The sequence below is a fragment of the Cyprinodon variegatus genome, unplaced genomic scaffold (assembly GCF_000732505.1).
Source record: "Cyprinodon variegatus isolate N-32 unplaced genomic scaffold, C_variegatus-1.0 Scaffold150, whole genome shotgun sequence".
In the NCBI taxonomy this organism is placed as follows: Eukaryota; Metazoa; Chordata; class Actinopteri; order Cyprinodontiformes; family Cyprinodontidae; genus Cyprinodon; species Cyprinodon variegatus.
The window spans coordinates 372,168-390,013 of NW_015150603.1; the positions used below are offsets into that span (position 1 = coordinate 372,168).

The following is a 17,846-nucleotide window of genomic DNA, read 5'->3' on the forward strand; positions in this document are numbered from 1 at the left end:
TACACAAATTTACAGTTTCCAAAATATGTGTACAAAACATATTATTAATGGGTTAGAGGGTTTATTCTATCTAGAATCTAAATTCTGCAAAATGAAGCAATTTTTTCTAGTTTTGTTTTCCATGATGGGATTCTTGGCTCATCTTTTTTGAGGTCCAAAGGTTTTTATATGGTGATGGGTGCCTATGGATTATAAAGCCTTGCTGCTATAGTAAATTCCCATGTTAGAAATAGCTTGCATTTAATTAAACCTGATAATGTGCATCTAAAGGGTTGTATTGAGGTTTAAATCAGAATTTGCTGGAGGAGTAGGAGACAAAGTGGCTGAAGTTTTAGGTATTTTAACAATGTGAGGAGAAAACAAAGGATGATCCGTTTCTAACATGGTTATCTACCGCACTCCCAACTCCATTTCCACAGTAATTAAATCTGCACCTGCTGTAATCTGCCCTGTAACAGCAGCATGATATCATTCATACAGTGCAAGGTGAACAATTTTTCCAGTGCAACACGTCAGATATTATGCTAATGCTACTGCGCCACCCAAGTCCCCAGATCCAAAACCACCACCCACCCTTCCTGTAGAGCAGACACTGCTATTGGTATCCTGCAGCGAGCCGGAGTGTTTGACGTCAACCCGTCTGCTCAGTATTCAGCTCCATGAAATGGGTCACAGCTCCTGACTATAAACCAGCTGCAGCTCTCCGCTCTGCCTGGATCTTCCTGCTCACCTTTACAGCAGCAGCATCAGACTGTCGGCATGTCACACCACTTCCACTTCCTACTTCATTTTGCACCTGGTGCCACCTGCGTTGTACAAATTAAATGTTATGGCTCTCATCTGCTGTTGGATTTCCGCAGTCTGATAATCTCTCAAATCTGATTTAGAGATGCATTTGTACTTGAACCTCCTGCATCTTTTCTGAGAAAGAAAAGGATTGCTATCAGCCCTTTTCTGTTCGGTTAAAATCAAAAGAGAGAGAGACAAAGAGGCACGAAAAAGAGGCTTTGCATATTTCTTTTAGATCTATAGACAGCCACGTTAGTTTTTAGACGTTAAATCTCAAAAATTGCATCCAACAACACTCCATTTCTAGGCTTTGGGGGTAATTTGGTGTGTTTTGTTGCTGTGGTTGAATGGTCAGTTTGATTTGCTCTACATTGTTTGTTTCATGCCGTCTTGGACTCTGTCACACTGCGTATAGAGCGTGATCCAACACCACTTCCAACCCCATTATGCAAGACAGATTTAGTCTTTTTTTATCTCTTATTTGTTTGTTTTTCAGTGCATTTTTCTATTTGGTTATGTAACTGCTGTAGATTATGGAACTAGGGAGGGGATGGAAGCTAAAGTGCACATGTCTGGTCTGCTGACAGCCTCCATTGATAATGAATTACTAAGCTGGAAGTTTTTCATATTTTCTTTTAACGGGTGATAAATCATAGAATAAAACCAGGGGCTCATTGAAAGTTACAAAAGATTGATTTTATTATTAACGAGAAAAGATTGGTGCTTAGCAGAGATAAGAGGCAAGAGAAGTGAGGTAAAGTCTTTAAAAAGAGATGCAGTTGTCTGTGATCTGGATTGTTTGACTGGATTTTAATGAAAGACAGATGTGACTTCTGAGTGTATTTGTAATATTTCCCTCTGTTCTTTGGAGATAAAAATCAGGTTTAAATCCATTCTGCACACATCCAATGGGAGCCCACATGAGTGACCTAATGTTGGTCTCAAGGGGAGGTTGCCTCATACAGCGGCCTGTTTCCTCAGTGTGCAAGAATGTGGATTTCAAACTGCGTTACGCAAAACCTCCACACAGATACTTGATGTTTAAGCAACTCTGTATGTTGGTTGATGTGATTTTTTGTTTTTTCTTTCATTTCATAGAATATTTATATGTATTGTTTCATTGTTAACCAATTATTTTGTTTTCTTTTTCTATTATTTAAAAAATTCTCACTTCTCACCCCCGTGTAGATTTTGGGTTTGCAAACTTCTTCCAGCCTGGGGAGCCTCTGGCCACATGGTGTGGCAGCCCACCGTATGCTGCCCCTGAAGTCTTCGAGGGACAGCAGTATGAGGGACCACAGCTGGACATCTGGGTAAGATGACCCATTACCTAACAGAGGACACAGGTTTTGCTTTTTCTCTGTATTATTATGGGAAGATGATAAACTGCTAACTCAGAAAATCAGTTAATATATCCAAAAATTATACTTTGACTAAGGAAATTCTGAAACATTTACTAAAGGTTATAATTCAATCAATTTCCCATTCATCTATTCAGTTTTCCAGCCTGACCTATTATTGACCAGACTTTCCTTCTGTGGTCAGACTCCAGAAAGGAGCCCCTTTAATAACACCCTCTAAAGGGACAGAACCAAACCTAAGACCAACAGAATTACTTCTGTTTACTTTAGGAAGTTGAGTACGGAATAAAGGAGCAAGCAGCTATCAACTCTGGTTATCTGTTTACATAATTTATTCATATGACATGATACATAGAACCATAACTCTTAGCCTCTTTTTCCTTTTCAAGTAGTTCAGATGATTGACCTTCACATATTAGAAAAGTATCAAGAAAATAGCTGCTCAGCTATAGAGACCATATCTATATCTTTCCTGAGTGATAATAAAATCATTAAAATGGAAATGTGACAAAAAAGGCTGGATGAAGACTTTTTGTCTTCTCTATCATATTTATGCCAACCAGTTAAAAAGAAAGCAGGAAAAGTCTGTTATTTCCTACCATCACAAATGTAAACATGGAGTTTTCTAATAACTGCTTGGACTCTGGATCAAATTTGGGCTAAAATCGGATAAACACTCAGAGCTTTTCAGATTCTATGTGACCTGGTATCTGACTGTCCAACTGTGAGAAAGAATTCACTTCAATTTAGTTTATTTATATGGCGTTAATTCACAAGACTTAATCTCGAGGCACTTTATAATTCAACCAGATCATACAGTTGAAGCGTCAGTGGAGAGGAAAAACTCCCTTTTAACAGGAAGAAACCTCCAGCAGAATCAGGCTCACTGTGCGCGGCCATCTGCCGAGGCCGGCTGGGGCTCAAGGAGGCAGAAGAAGAGTACTGTCAACCTGCCACACAGCCAGGCAGATGATCTCCCAGCCAGCTCCCATGTCAGAGGATGAAGAGAGCACATGTAGCCAGTAACAGTTAGAGAAACAGGACTACACTGAAAAAACAGGCCAATCTCGAACATCTATAAACAAAGGCATTGATGGCAGCAGCACAGCTGATATTTCTCTCCAGTATGGAGTCAAAGCCAAACGGAACAAAACAGATGAAGGTAGCATTAGAGATTGAACTGACAAATTCTGCAGAGTGGGAAAAAGTGACAGATTGAAGCAGAATGATGAAAAAGGGGTCCCTATGTCCTCCAGCAGTCTAAGCCTATAGCAGCATAACTATAGAGATAGCTCAGGGTTGGATATGTGTAGACATCATGTAAGACACGGTGGCAAAGTAAAACCCACTTGCCGTGGGGTAAATGCACATGGAAATGACCAGATCTCTGACATTAACATCACACCGTTTCTGACAATGGAGGATTTTCTTTAAAGGTCATTGCTACAACTTTTTCTTCAAAAAAAAATATTTTTAAAAAATCCACAGAATGTCAAGAGTTGTGCGGTCTGAAAATATTAATCTTTAATGGAAAAAAAAAATCATATATAAATGTTATAAATTCTCACGAGTCCAAAGTATATAAATATTTACTCCTGGTTATGATGTCAACATTGAAGCAAAAGGTTTCTGCACCAATAGGAATAGTAGGCCAAAGTCGTGAGGCAGAGTTCAGTGATACAGCTGAGAGATGGCTTCCTGTCAGCATTACATTTATCAGATTCAAGATTAAAAGAAAAAAAAAAATATGTAAAGATCAGTCGAGCTTTAAAGCGTTGGAGGGAAAGGGGATCAGAAAGGGTTACCACTTTTCTTCTAAACAGGAATGTTAAATGTTTGCTAATGCTAACCAAAGGCAACTGGCTGTTAAACTACAGAATGAGAGAGACCGAAGACGAGTGCACCAGTCACTGGCAGGGAGGAGTTAAACTTGAAGCTCTCACCTTTAGGTTTAAATGAAAGAAAATACTCACAAAACTTCAGCAAACTGACATTTTGGCTGAAGCAATCTGTTTTTATGGTGTAACATTGGTAACAACTGCTTGGTAGGCAGTGGTGAGGAAAAAAACATAAGATGAATATGTAAAAGTTGCCCATTAAAACCCTCTGTTGGATAGGAAGGATCTGCGACGATGTGGTCCTAAAATTCTTCGAAATGGCTTCAAAACTTTGCTCAAGTACATGGTGTCATAAACACAATCAGAAAACATAATCAATGGGTTTTCAACAAGATCCACACCTGAACCTAGCAGAAAAATCAATCTGGTTGTACCCAAACTCACTGCTTCCATCTTGTTTTGCAGAGTATGGGGGTGGTGCTTTATGTGCTGGTGTGCGGCGCGTTGCCCTTTGATGGGCCCTCTCTGCCTGTGCTTAGACAGAGGGTCCTGGAAGGAAGGTTTCGCATCCCCTACTTCATGACTGAAGGTGAGAGGTGGCAAACCTTGCATTTTGCTGGAGGCTGCATCTAAAACAAGGAAAAGAAAACATGTCTGTAACCAAGTTTGTAAATGCCAAAAGAACGTCTCAGTCTTACAGCTGCAACAAGCAGGATGATGTCTAGTTGTGTTCATCTGAAGCAGGGATTCATTTTGGGGCTGTCCGGGGCTTTTCAGAGTTCTGTGTGCGTGCAGGCTGCGCAGTGAGTCAGGCTGTCTGAGCAGCCATGCTGTTAACGGCTCTGCTAGCTCGCTGGCTGCAGATTAAGTCCAGAGCCGGAGCTGTTTATGTAACATGGTGAAGAGCCAGTGAAGCCCTCCAGCAGCTCATAGCAGAGTTTGCACATTGGTTTGAGTCACCCTACCGACCCGCGAGACCTCTTCCTGTCCGTCTGCATTCCCCTGTATTAGATCTGAGACTCAAGTCTTCAATAAGGACTTGTTGTATGTGTTTAGTTTCTTACAAGTCATGCAGAGAATGTAGGAGTGAAAATTTCACCTCCACGGGCCAAAATGAAACTCAAACCCGCCTCCCTTCCCTCAGTCCGACCCCCCCGCTCCCTGAAACAGGGGGGAACAGAGTGTGCTGATTACTTCATCCAGAAACAGTCCATCTTGTTTTCTCTCATCGCTGCCTCTGACTAATGCCACGGTGTGCGGCACAGCCCTGCACCGCGCTGGAAACTCTCAACAGAACACATCATCCCGAGGACTTATCAACCACACAACATGTCTCCTTGCTCTACAGTAACTTTCAGCTCTCAGTTTCACCGATTTGTTTAAATTATTCCCAACATCAGTATTACAGCCTGGAAAAGTCTGGAGTTTAATTGCAGTATTATTTTTTTTCCATTTGAGAAAATATTTGCATTTCAAGGCTTGTATCCGTTTCTCATTATCCAAATGTTATTCCGTTTCCTTCCTTGAATACTTCGTCTTGTCCTTTTACTCTCTGTCCTCCTTACTTCCTCATCCTTCCCTCCATTCTGTTTATCATTCCTTCCTTCCTTCTTTCATTGTAATTTTTTGTTCATGCCTCATTCCTTCCTTCTAACTGGTCAATTTCTCTGTTTTGTCCCTCTTTTCTTCCTTATTTCCTTACTTCCATTTTTCCCTCCATCCTTTTTCTTAACTGCCTTTTCACTCCTAGTGAGCATTACTTCCTTCCCTTCCTCTTGTCCATCTTCCGACCTTTCCTATCCATTAATTTTTCTGCTCCTTCTTTCCCCTAACTTTCCCATGTGTCCTGTCCTCCCTTCCTTTCCGATACCTTTTTTCAATGAGCTCTGCTGGTTTTATCTCCCCTCCGCCTGACAGGTTTCCACAGCTCTACCCCACTAAGGCATTAAATTAGATGGGTTTGTGGTTAGGTCATGATGGTGCTGTGTTTTTTCAAAGGAAGACGCGTCGGTCAATCAGCCATGCAGCGGCATGGATTTAAAGTGGCAGCAAGTTTACACAGTTTTAGCGTTGCTGTTCAGTGAAGCAAAAGCTCTGGTATTTACCGTTTCCAGAAGCATGGCTGCAGAAAAAGTGTAGGTTCCCTTTCGGTACAACAAATATAACATTGCAAAATTGTCTTAAAACAGTTTGCAGCTGACAACCTGCAAACAAAATGGAGTTGAGAGTAATATTGAACTGAAGGTCAAACTGTTTATGAGCCGAAGGGGAGGATGAATTTGACTTGGCTGAACTAGTGGTGTAGAAAACATGTTGAATGGAGACGTTGGCAGACCAGCAGGTAGATTGAGGAGTTTATCCATCAGGGAGTTCCTGTTGGCACATGGGCCCTTGAGCTTCAAATAAGTTATGCTGCTTTTTTTCAAGATCAGAAAATTAATACATTTCATAACAATTGAGTTTTTATTACATTAATTGTCACTTTTGTTAAAAGAAAAAATATTATTCAGTCTCTGATCTAATCTTTTCTTCTTTCATCTACCCGTTTTTGCCACTCACACCCAAATTTCCCCACTGTGGGACAATAACAGCATTCCTTATCTTATCTAAGAGCTTTAATATAAGAAGGCATAAAAAGAAGAATCATTTTCTGTCCTTCCTTCTATGTCTGGTCAATAATTATTTACCTTAGGAGCAGAGGAGACTTTCTGTTTGAGCTGGTGAACATTCACAGTTTGTGTTTAGTGTAGTTAGTCTGCGTTCCCTAGAAAATATAGATCTTGAACCGAACTCTGAGATCTCCAGAAGAAGCATTTCCAAACTGAACATGTTAAATAACAATGTTTGAAACTTTAAAGGGATCAAACTAAGCAGCTTTGCTTCATTACAATCATCCTTCTTACTATCTGCCTCATTAAGCACCAGTCCTGTTTCAACTTCTTTAACAAATTATATTTTTATTGTGAATAACATGTTTCACATCACTGTTCTTTCCCCTTTGTAGTTTTTGATTCACTAAAATGCACTCCCAATCAAACTTTTTTTTTTTCCTCTGCTTTGCTTTTGTTTTTCCTTCTTTTCTCTTTATTGCCTCTAAATACATCTGACATTCTAAACTGGACTTTAAATTGTGTGCCTCTTAAAAAAAGTTGGAAGATGGAAAAAAAGGTATTAAAGTTAACAAACTTTGTTTTGAATCAAATATTACTCTCTGAAGTAAAATCCTCGTAAACCTCATAGCTATATTTTGAAGTGAAGCTGATTTAATTGATCCAGATGCGTATGTTGTGATACAATCAGAAACCGTAAATCAGACTTGAACTTCAGCTTTGTGGTCTTTCTTGTACGGATTATTATTATTTTTTTTTTACAATAATTACTAAGGTAACAGTTTCATATGTTTTTGTTAAAAGGTATAAAGATGAATGGTTTTCCATTAGGTGCACAACAGCTGTTCATTAAAAAAAATCTGTCTTGTTTTCAGTAAAAATTCAAAATTTCAGACAATTCAAAATGTTATGAATTAGGTTGTGTAGCTAAAGAATTATTGCAGGGATTTCAGTTAATTTTCCCCCGGTTATGGTTAAAGAAAACAATGGTTGAGTAAACGCTGAGCGACAGGTGGGAATGCAGGACGCAGCCAGGGGAACTGTAATCCTGTTACCAAACCAGCTGTGTCTGACGTCAAACTCATCAAGCCACTAACTAGAGGTGAAGAGCTCTCATTAGGAGGGAAGGAAACAGGGAAATGTTGGGAGCAAAGAAAGACTACATCAGATTATTCAGATCTTAAGTTTTTGGTGTTACTTTGTGGTGTTTATTTCTATTAATCATGGTTTGTACTGTAGAACTAATCTGACTTTTTTATTTGATACCACAGTAGAAAGCAACTTTCTTACTTCTCCATCCTCTCCTTTTAGACTGTGAACACCTGATCCGCAGGATGCTGGTACTGGACCCATCCAAACGTTTGTCTGTGGCCCAGATCAAGGAGCACAAATGGATGACTCTGGATGTCCCCGTCCAGAGGCCTGTTCTGTACCAGCAGCCTCTGTCGGCAGAGGGGGAGGCGGGTGTAGGAGAGTACAGCGAGCAGGTCCTCCGCCTCATGCACAGCCTCGGCATCGACCAGCATAAGACCATAGAGGTAAGGGCCAGGCTACGCTATAGTCACATTCAATCCAACAAGGTCATATCTGTAAAGAGGTTAACTATAGTTTGTTGTTCATCATATAATATGGTGATTTTTTTTTGGAGCCAAGTTGTATGTTAAACTCTTTGCTTTACTGTAGGTAATTTTTTGTTAATAAACCCTAAAATGTCTAATAGTTATTTGCAAAATGGGACACTTGGATAAAACATGAAATCTTTTCTATATGTATATATCATTTATTTAGAGCAGTGGTCTCCAACCCTGGTCCTCAAGATCTACTGTCCTACAGATTTTAGATGCATCCCTGCTTTAACACAGCTGAATCAAATGAATGGCTTGAAAAGGTCATCAATCATTTGATTCAACTGTGTTGAAGCAGGGATGCATCTAAAATCTGTAGGACAGTAGATCTTGAGGACCAGGGTTGGAGACCACTGATTTAGAGGTTTGAATTTATGTAACACAAATTTATATGCAACACAAAAACCTCCAGTGAGGGTCCAGTATGCAGACACAGCTGCTGTAATTTCTGCACTACTGTAGATTTAATAAGGACAAATCAAAAAATGATAAAGGTGATGAATTAAAATAAAAATGTTTTTCAAATTTAGTTTGCATAAATTGTGTGATATTGATGTGATCTTTGTTTCCTCAACATTTCTTTAAAATATAAAAACAAGTTGACCATTTCATAGGTCATCATCATATTTTTGATATAGGCACAAATTATTGTCAGTAGAGGCAAAGAAAGCAGAGATTTGGTCAGAAATGGAGAAATATACATGTTTGTATATATAATTTGTATATCTGAGTTTGGCGCACCACTGTAAAAATAAAAAATAAAAGGCTTTAGCTACTAGAATAGATGTAGGGGGAGGGACAGTTGAACCAAATTTAAAGTATCTGGAGTCATGCTTTTTTTGTCTTGTTTCTATGCTACATTTTGTTGTAGCTTAAGTTTATATCAGATTTGATCAGATCTTGATGCGTCATTTTGTTTATTTCTGTTAATATGACTGATCAGGCTTTTTCATTTGGTACCACTGTGGTCCTAAAATACAAAAAAGCAACAACAATAAAACAACCAAACAAAAAAGAAATTAACTCTTGTGCTTTCAAACTTCTCCATCCTCTCCTTTTAGTTTGGGAATAGTTAATCCTTAGGATGCTGGTACTGGACCCATCCATACTAATATTGCATGAGTATGTCAGTTGCTTCCTAACTGCCATACTAATGCAACATGCATCCACACCCATTACTCAAATGTTCTCCATATTGATCAAAAAACTACTTTGATCATGCTTTGTTTGTTTGTTTTATTCTATTAAAGCGGCCATAGCAGTCTGAGCTCTGTGAATCCAAAGGGCCTCCTCAATTCAAACCCACCTTACAGAACCAGTTTATTACAGCTCTTATCCAACGGATTCAATCATTTTTTATCACACTTTTATACATTATTGGGATAATTGGTTCCTGTATTCAGTACTTGTGATTCACTGATATTTTTGGCTACTTCATTTGGCAAAATAAATTATTTTTCACTTGATAAAATGAAGGAAAGCGAGGAGTACAGAGACGAAGAAGGTTTTTGATCAAAAGGGTACTGAATTGTTTTTGTTAGCATGGCGAGGGAAGTGTTATGGTACGGGATGTTTGGCTGAAGAGAGCTAGACATAGATAATGGGGAGAACACAGTGACTTAACTTGGTTAAGATGTGATGGCATCCCAGTCTGAATTATTCCCACCAGCTGAAGCTCTGTGAGGATTATATGAACCTGCATGCTGTTTTCAGTCTTCTTTCCAGACAGTAAATTATTCATACCCTGGCCTTTTTGTGCTGTATGCTCCTTTAATACGCAGTTTCTGAACTGTATTTTTATCCTCCCTCCGCTCTCCGTCTTCTACAATAACCCACTTTCACACGGGGATGATTAAAGAGTAATCTCATCACATCTTTAAAGCTGTCACAGTTAAGTCATCTTAAAGAAGCAGAAGAAAAGAGGGTGAACTTGGATGAACTTCATATGCAGACTTCAGCTCTTATCCTGTCTGTCATCCTCCAGTCTCTGCAGAACAAAAGCTACAACCACTTTGCTGCTATTTACTACCTGCTGGTGGAACGGCTCAAGGCGCATCGCTGCAGCTTCCCCGTTGAACAGCGGCTGGACGCCCGTCAGCGGCGGCCCAGCACCATCGCTGAACAAACCGTCATCAAGGTAACAGCTGAACTGAATAATGCGCACTGATTAGTATCTATGCCTCTCTGATCAAAGCTGTGTTATTCACACCTGCACCCTGGAACAAATGGACAGAGACGGCCCAATGGTTTATTTATCCACCTCTTCTGTGCTCTCTCTCTTGTTCTTTCTCTGCCAGCCTTGATCTTAATGTGTTACCCTCAATTTGATTATTCACTTCTCACATCCTAGGGAAGATTGTCTTTAATTTGCATCACTGTTAAAGATCCTTTTAAAATTCAATCTACTGCAAAGGTTTTCTATGTTAACCCTTTGCTTTTAGTTTTTAAGTTGCATATAGAGCTACTGGGGAGAATGACTGCATGTTTAATGGTTTCTGCTTTGAAATATCTGGTCTTATACAACATTGTAATGGCTTTCTTCACTTTACAGTTTAAACATTTACAAGAGGATTAATGAATATTATTTTATTTACATTCTGCTTAAGCCCCCCCCCAGCATTTCCTGTAAAGTTATTTATTTATTTTTTTAACACTTGTCTTTGTATTTTTTTTACTTCAGTCGACCAGCGGTTCATCACAGGTGGGCTTGCCCCTGCAGGGTGTACGTTTGTTGCGTCCGCCCGCCATTCCCCAACCCAGTTCCGACGCTTGCACCTTTGTCCAGACCCCATCTCCCCTGGAGCAGAATTTCATGGTAGAAGATATCAGCACGCCCAAAGTAGGTCCAAGGAAATAAGTGTGTTGTCTCTCTACCTAATTCACCCTTTTTTTTTTTAGGTTTTAGTTGTAGCAGTCATTTTCAGCCTGTGACTTCCTTTGCTAACTGTTTTAGCTCTGGCTAAATTAGAGGTGCTTTGTGGTTGTGCGTTTGAGCACCAGACTCCTTTGAGGTTTGGAGCGTCAACCTGCCTGAGCGCAGCTGACATGTCCTCTTATGTAAGCACTCAGCCGGCATTCCCATCGAACAGGACAGCAGCCTGTCCTGCACCCCCCCACCAGACACGGAGCGCTCTCCTTTCCGTCAATGCCAACAAGTGACCTTTACCACCAGGCCTCATGTTCCTCTGACCTCTTATTACAGAACATGGATACTGTTCGTCTGTTTCACACTCCTCCAGGCTTGCACCAAGCACTCAGTCGAGGCTATCTTCTCCATCTCGCCCCCCAGTCCTTTTTTAGCCTCAATAAAAAAGGACTGATTTGTGGTTCTGTCAATGTTTGTGTGTGAGTAAGGGGGCATCTTATCTGAGTGAATGGAGTCTGGTTATGTAAGCGGTCCTGTGGTGATGATGTGACCTAATGTGGAGCAGAGTGAACACACATGGACAGGATGCTGCTGCGCTACCCTCTGCTATCTTCCCGCCACCCAGTCTTTCCGCCCCTGAGCGGATTAATCTTTTTTTCTTTTTTTTTTTTTTGTCTCTGCATTAGGCGATCTTCATCCTCCTGTTTCTTTTTTTTTTTTTTACTCCCCATCTCTCTTTCATTCAGTTCATTCAGTCTCTGCTCCTATCAATCGTTTCACCTCTGTATCCCCCTATGACTGAACTCTTACTTTCTTTCTTGGATCTTGATGTGTTTTTTTTTTTTTTCTTTTATTGAGTGCATGTCTGTTGGATAACCGCATTCCTATCTCAGCACACTGAAGAGAGCAGATGTGGAAATGGGCAGAGCTGCTCTGTAGATCAACACCAGGCTTTCTTGATGCTGCAGCAGTGCAAACAGATGATCTGTATGAGTGGCTGCATGCATCTAAATCATCTTCCCACATTACAACCACAAAACTCAATATATTTTATTGGTGTTTTATCTGATTTATCCACTTAGCATGAACATTTTATCTGATTGATCCACTTAGCATGAAAATTACATTTAGAGTGGAAGGAAAAGGGATCCATGATTTTCAAACCCAGACCTGAAAAGATCTGCGTAGCTTATTTCAATGCATCATATGACAATAAAAAACTCATACCGGCTTGGTATGGAGAGCTTAAACCTAATGAGATCCACGACTCATGTGAAAGGAACTGTTTAAAAAAAAAAACTAGCAAGAAGAAAGACTGTCCTATGAGCTCCTGCATGCCGTTAGCTATGAGCCATAGAGAGGATAGAGTAGTAATGTGGCAGAAGAGGGCTTGATTGAATGTTTTGACTTGTGTAGAAATTGCTATTTGTGGCAGAAAGCTAATGGTCAGCTGAGCAGACCAACCCTCAAATGAGACCTCAGAGAAGGTAGACACTGTAATTGTGATGATGAACCTGTGATGATGTGAAAAAGGTCAGGAGGTGTAAACGGTCCTCGTCTTATTTTGTTCTCAGTTTGGAGCTTTTATATCCTGTCCTACTGTTTTAGATGTGTAGCCTGTTGCTCACTCTCTCTCTCCATCTCTATCTCAGGTGAACGGCTGCCTCTTAGACCCCCTCCCTCCCACCACTGTCCTCCGCAAGTCCTCTACCTCGTCACCCAGCAACATGATGGAGACATCGATTGATGAGGGTATTGAGACTGAAGAGCCGGATGCAGAGGATGATCCCGCCCACTTGCTTTCAGCCTATCAGACAGCTCGATTTGGCCAACGGCGGCACACCCTATCTGAGGTCACCAACCAGCCAGGACCTTCAAATCAAGGTTTGGTTGTTGCCTCTGCGTTAAGGGAGTAATTGTCCATCAGGGTCTCTGATCTCACTAGAAAGCCTCTTTGCAGGTAAATTTTTCGCTCTGGGACACAATCCATCTATGGGAAGCGTTGACTCAGACATCGGCTACGACATGGGGTCTGTGCATAGTGACCTCGGCCTGCTGGAAGACTCTCCCTCGCTCGGCGAGGTGATGCCAGCCAGCAGCCCTGCAACTTTCATGATGGCCAGGCCTCCGAACCCAACAATGGCTGCACTGACATCCCAGCACAGGGAGACGCACAACCGCTCCCCAATCAGCTTCAGAGAAGGACGCCGCGCATCCGATACCTCCCTCACACAAGGTCAGAGATAACTAGTACTAGTTTTAGGTTTTTTTATTCATAAACCCTTAAAGTGTAAAATCATTTGTTCTTTTAAGGGTTCATTTTCTTCTGCAGAAAGATACTGACTGCTCTTAACTGTTCAGCAGAACCACACTTAGTTTGAGCTGTCGCTTTAGTTCCAGATTTTGAAGTCGGAAAGCTTTGTACAGCTAAACTATTCAGTTCTTTTGTCTCATATCTATGCAGAACATTCTTAGCAGTTTCACAAACTCAGTTCAATAGAGAATTGCCTGTATAATTGCATTGTCCCAAAGGCATAGAGCAAAATGTCAGCTGAGTATTTTTTTCTTTTTTTTTTTTAGATTAACCTGATATTTTATTGGAGGTTTTTTTCCCCTTTCTCCCAAAAAAAAAAACAGTATAAATGCACCTTTAGTGTGCATGGTGTTAATGATCTAGGAATGGAGGGTCTTTCAGACTTAAAAGCAACAATTAAAGCTGTTCTAACATGATATATAACAAGATATTTTAACACCTGCTTATGGTCTCTGTAGTCCTTCTGTATCGTTGCATTCAGGTTCCTGCCAATACAAAAGATTTGTATTGGCGGGAGCCAAGTTTGAGGCTTTAAGCCTCAACTTGCACATGGAGGAACTTTGATCCTGGTGAAGGCGCTCCTACAGCTGCTACTTTACCCTTTAACACACTCAGAAACACGTTTCAAAGATGATATTCATGTATGTGTACAGTCTCAGTGCTGTTCCCCTCCTCTTTCACACGCCTTTTTTTTCCTCTCCTGCTTGTTCTTCTCGTCTCTCATCCACTCCGTTTCTCTGACGACGACAACGGTGATGATTCACAAGGTGAATCAGACACACATTTGAAGGTTTCAGCCCACATATTTCTCTCTCTCCCTCCCTCCTTCCTGTCCCTAGCACGCCCCTCACCTTTCTTCACCATTATTCCCTCTTTCACTTTTTATTCCAGAAATTTCAGTCTCTGGATTGCTTCTTTTTTTTCCGCACATTAGAGGGAAACAGGAGGTAAAATATAAGGAGGGGGTTGTTAAACATCTGTGCTCCATAGTTGCATTTATCTGTGTTTATTAGCTTAATTATTTGCCTTCTGGTTGGTAACCACTTGCATTAAGGCCAAGTGGAGCGGATTGCTAAGTTAAAAATATGCATCTTCCCTGGCTTCATTCTGACGGGCTGCGCTGTGCTCTGCTAGCTGGTATTTGCAGTTATTAATTTATTTTCCATAATCTTCTTTGGAGGGTGTTGATGCTCCGGATTCTTTTGCGTCAGAACGCTGACTCCAGTTTTTAAATAACTCCCACCACCTCAGTGAGTCAGGTCCTGTCGTTCTCAGCCGTGGCTCGTCACAACTGGATGGATCTTATTAGAGCTGTTTGCTCTTTAACACACACACACAGTTGCAGCTATACTGTCTCATATATGCACACACACACAGCTGACGTGCATTCAACAGCGGTGTCAGTAGGGGCAACGGAAAGCCTTAGCAGACTGACGTCAGAGAGGATTAAGCTTGTTTCTCCAAAAGGATGGAGCCAGAGATGGAGATTCAGTTAAGTTTGCAGAAATTACAGCTCAAAATTTGACTTGGACTGAAGCTTTTAGACTAGAGTCTCCTAAATCCTTTTTTTTTTTCTTCAAATATGATCTGTGGTGAAAATAATCCATCTTTGAATTTTCTGACCAATTGAACCTGAAACTTGTAGTTTAATAACAGCATGTATTTATCTCCAAACTTTCAGAACACAATAAGCTTAATCTAAGCCTACATCTTAGTCTCTTGCTCTTAGGCTTCCTTTATCACAAGCAAAGAAACTTCCAGGCTTTCAAAATAAAAGCACCTCTAGTTTTTGTCCATATAGAAAAATACCATCATCTTTCTCATTCTCACAACAGGCATGCCTCTGTTAAATAGAACATCTTCAAACAGTGTCATTATTTCTATTCATATATAGAATTATTATTTACATAATTATTTATTTCAACTCTTGTTGTTATGATTGATTTTGGATTACAGCTAACAAAGCTTATTACATGAGAGAGATACAAAGTGTTCTATTTCTCTGTAGAAGCGCTGCATTACGCTGCTGTTTATATTTACAGCAGTCTCTAGTAGAGAGCTCCCACAAGGAGAATAAATCATAAAATTGCACTATTTGTTTTAGTTTTGTGTTCTTCATGGCAAAGGGAAATTGAGTGGAAGCTAAAGCTGTGGTGGAACAATGCCTCAGTCAGCAGAGCCCAAACCAAGGACTACATCCATACACTTTAGATTCACTCTGTGGTTAAAAAAAAATTGAGGTTTAACCAGAATCCTTGGATTTAGTAGAAACAATAGTTGTCTACTTATAATTTTTTTCCCAAGTTTTACTGATTAAATATAATTTATCTGAGGTGATTTAAAGAATTAAAAACTCAATGTTGACTGTCGCCTCTGGTTCTTCCATTCTTCCACTCGATTTGCTTAAAGATACAGGATTCCCATGAATTCAGCTATTTTTATTGTTTTCTACAAACATGGCTGCATGTTTAGCTCTCAAAAGGTCCTGCATGTTTACACTTTTTCATAAATTACAAAATTTTATTTGGGCGTTGTTTTTTGTTTTTTGCAATGCAAATTAAAAAGGGATTATTAGAATGATACATGGTTCTTTTTTTTCTTAACCTACATAGGTTATAGGTGGAGTTTTATATATATATATATCAATCCCTTTTGGTTCCTGCTCTCAGGTCTGGTGGCGTTCCGGCAGCACCTCCAAAACCTGGCGAGGACCAAAGGCATCTTGGAGCTAAATAAGGTCCAGATGCCTGTGGGGCCGATGGACTCTGGGGATGGGGGTGTCACTGGCCTCCTGGGACCACAGCATTATTTGCACAACCTGCTGGAGGTAAGTTTTCTCCCCACTCCAAAGTCTTTATTTACCTCATAATCAGCGCTCAGATTCATCCCCTGCTTCACTCCAGATTTAACATCTAACAGAAAGGATAAAAAAAATAAAATAAAAAAAAAAGCAGTAATAATCGAACACAAGCCGCCGGGCTGTTGTGTAACCCCAGGAGAGGCAGCCAACTCTGACTTGTTTACTGTCTCCCGTCCCCCTGGAGTTCCGAGCCTCGGCCAAAATGAATGCAGCCATTGTTGAAATCATTTGGACTCACCCATAGAAATGACAAGAACTACAATCACAGAAAAAGGCACACATTTATACACACAGCGGCGCACACAACAAAACAGTAACTATTCAAGGAACGAATTGTTGGTTTCCTGTAAACAAAACCTAAATGAGCATAAACGAGATCTTCTTGTTTTGTTTTTCGTGTTTGTTTATTTTTTTGTCCATTTTCATTATGCAATAAAGCTTCTCTTTGTTGGTTATGACCCTTGAAGCCCCATCATCCTTTTAATTAGCTTTCATTCCATTTACCTAATGTGAAATCCCTCTGGTACACGCCATTTAGGGAAAGGCATCAGGCCGATGAGTCGCCACACAGGCATCTGCGCAAGAGAAAGCAAAGATAATTCATTTAAGCTACATGAAGCGCCCAGACCCTGACACAGCTTTATTATCTGACGGGGGCGGATGAGGAGGATCTGTGATCTGAGCCTGTGAGGATTTTGTTTCCAATGCTTTATGTTTTTAATTAAAGGGTGAGGCCTGCAAGCAGCAGGAGGGCCTAGCTTTGTATCAAGGTGAAGCCCAGCCGCCTCTCCTGTCCCGCAGACAGAGTTTGGAAACACAGTACCTCACACACAGACTGCAGGTACAGTCGCCATTACTCACTCTGACCGTTTCTACAAGCTCAGACATGTTGATCACCGGCAGCCAACGACTGCTTTACTAAACCTCTGTCATTTACAAACTGAGAAAATTAACTAACACGATTGAAGAGTAGAATCAATTTTGCAAATGATCATTGTTTTCATTTTTTTTTTTTGTTTTGCCCAGAGGGCCAACATCTTGGCTAACAGTCCTGCTAGCTGTCAGATTTTCTGTAAGGAGACTCCTCGCAGTTTAGAGCAGCAGCTACAGGAACACAGGTAAAACAAAAATGTCTCCCCCTATTCCTGACTTTATGTTTCCTCCTCTTTCTTAATTCTGGTTTCCGTTAATGCAATTCATGCTGACCCTTACAAAAGGGTTCAAACACTTACACAGTTTAGCAATTATTACATCACAATCACAAACTCTAGGATATTGTATGGGGATATTATGGTATGAACCAGCTAGGCAGCAGACAGGTCAGAAATAAAGATTTTATCAGCTCTCAATCTATCATCAAAAACTGGAAAGCAACCACAACATGGCTCTGCAGCTAAACTGGCAACCAAGAGAAGGAAAGCATTAAATCAGCGAAAGAGACCTACTGGAGAAGCTGCAGAGAGGAACAGCTGTTAGTTGATCTGGCTTTTATGCAGGAGTGGCAAAAGTAAGATGTGAGATTAGACAGTCTGAAAGTATAGAGAACAGTGAAGATGTAGATGAAGGTTTTCTGGTCAGTCGAGA

At 40.5% G+C, this 17,846-nt stretch overlaps 1 protein-coding gene across 1 annotated transcript in view; it reads left to right on the forward strand.

The window, feature by feature from the left end:
* Nucleotides 1–17,846, forward strand: part of sik2 (salt inducible kinase 2) — a 52,820-nt gene that overhangs the window by 29,827 nt on the left and 5,147 nt on the right. Inside the window, exons 5-14 of the mRNA XM_015377269.1 lie at nucleotides 1,978–2,102; nucleotides 4,454–4,577; nucleotides 7,909–8,135; nucleotides 10,207–10,359; nucleotides 10,903–11,061; nucleotides 12,741–12,972; nucleotides 13,049–13,324; nucleotides 16,072–16,229; nucleotides 16,990–17,103; nucleotides 17,289–17,380. Coding sequence (XP_015232755.1) covers nucleotides 1,978–2,102; nucleotides 4,454–4,577; nucleotides 7,909–8,135; nucleotides 10,207–10,359; nucleotides 10,903–11,061; nucleotides 12,741–12,972; nucleotides 13,049–13,324; nucleotides 16,072–16,229; nucleotides 16,990–17,103; nucleotides 17,289–17,380 — 1,660 coding nt within the window. The remainder of the gene's footprint in view (nucleotides 1–1,977; nucleotides 2,103–4,453; nucleotides 4,578–7,908; nucleotides 8,136–10,206; nucleotides 10,360–10,902; nucleotides 11,062–12,740; nucleotides 12,973–13,048; nucleotides 13,325–16,071; nucleotides 16,230–16,989; nucleotides 17,104–17,288; nucleotides 17,381–17,846) is intronic.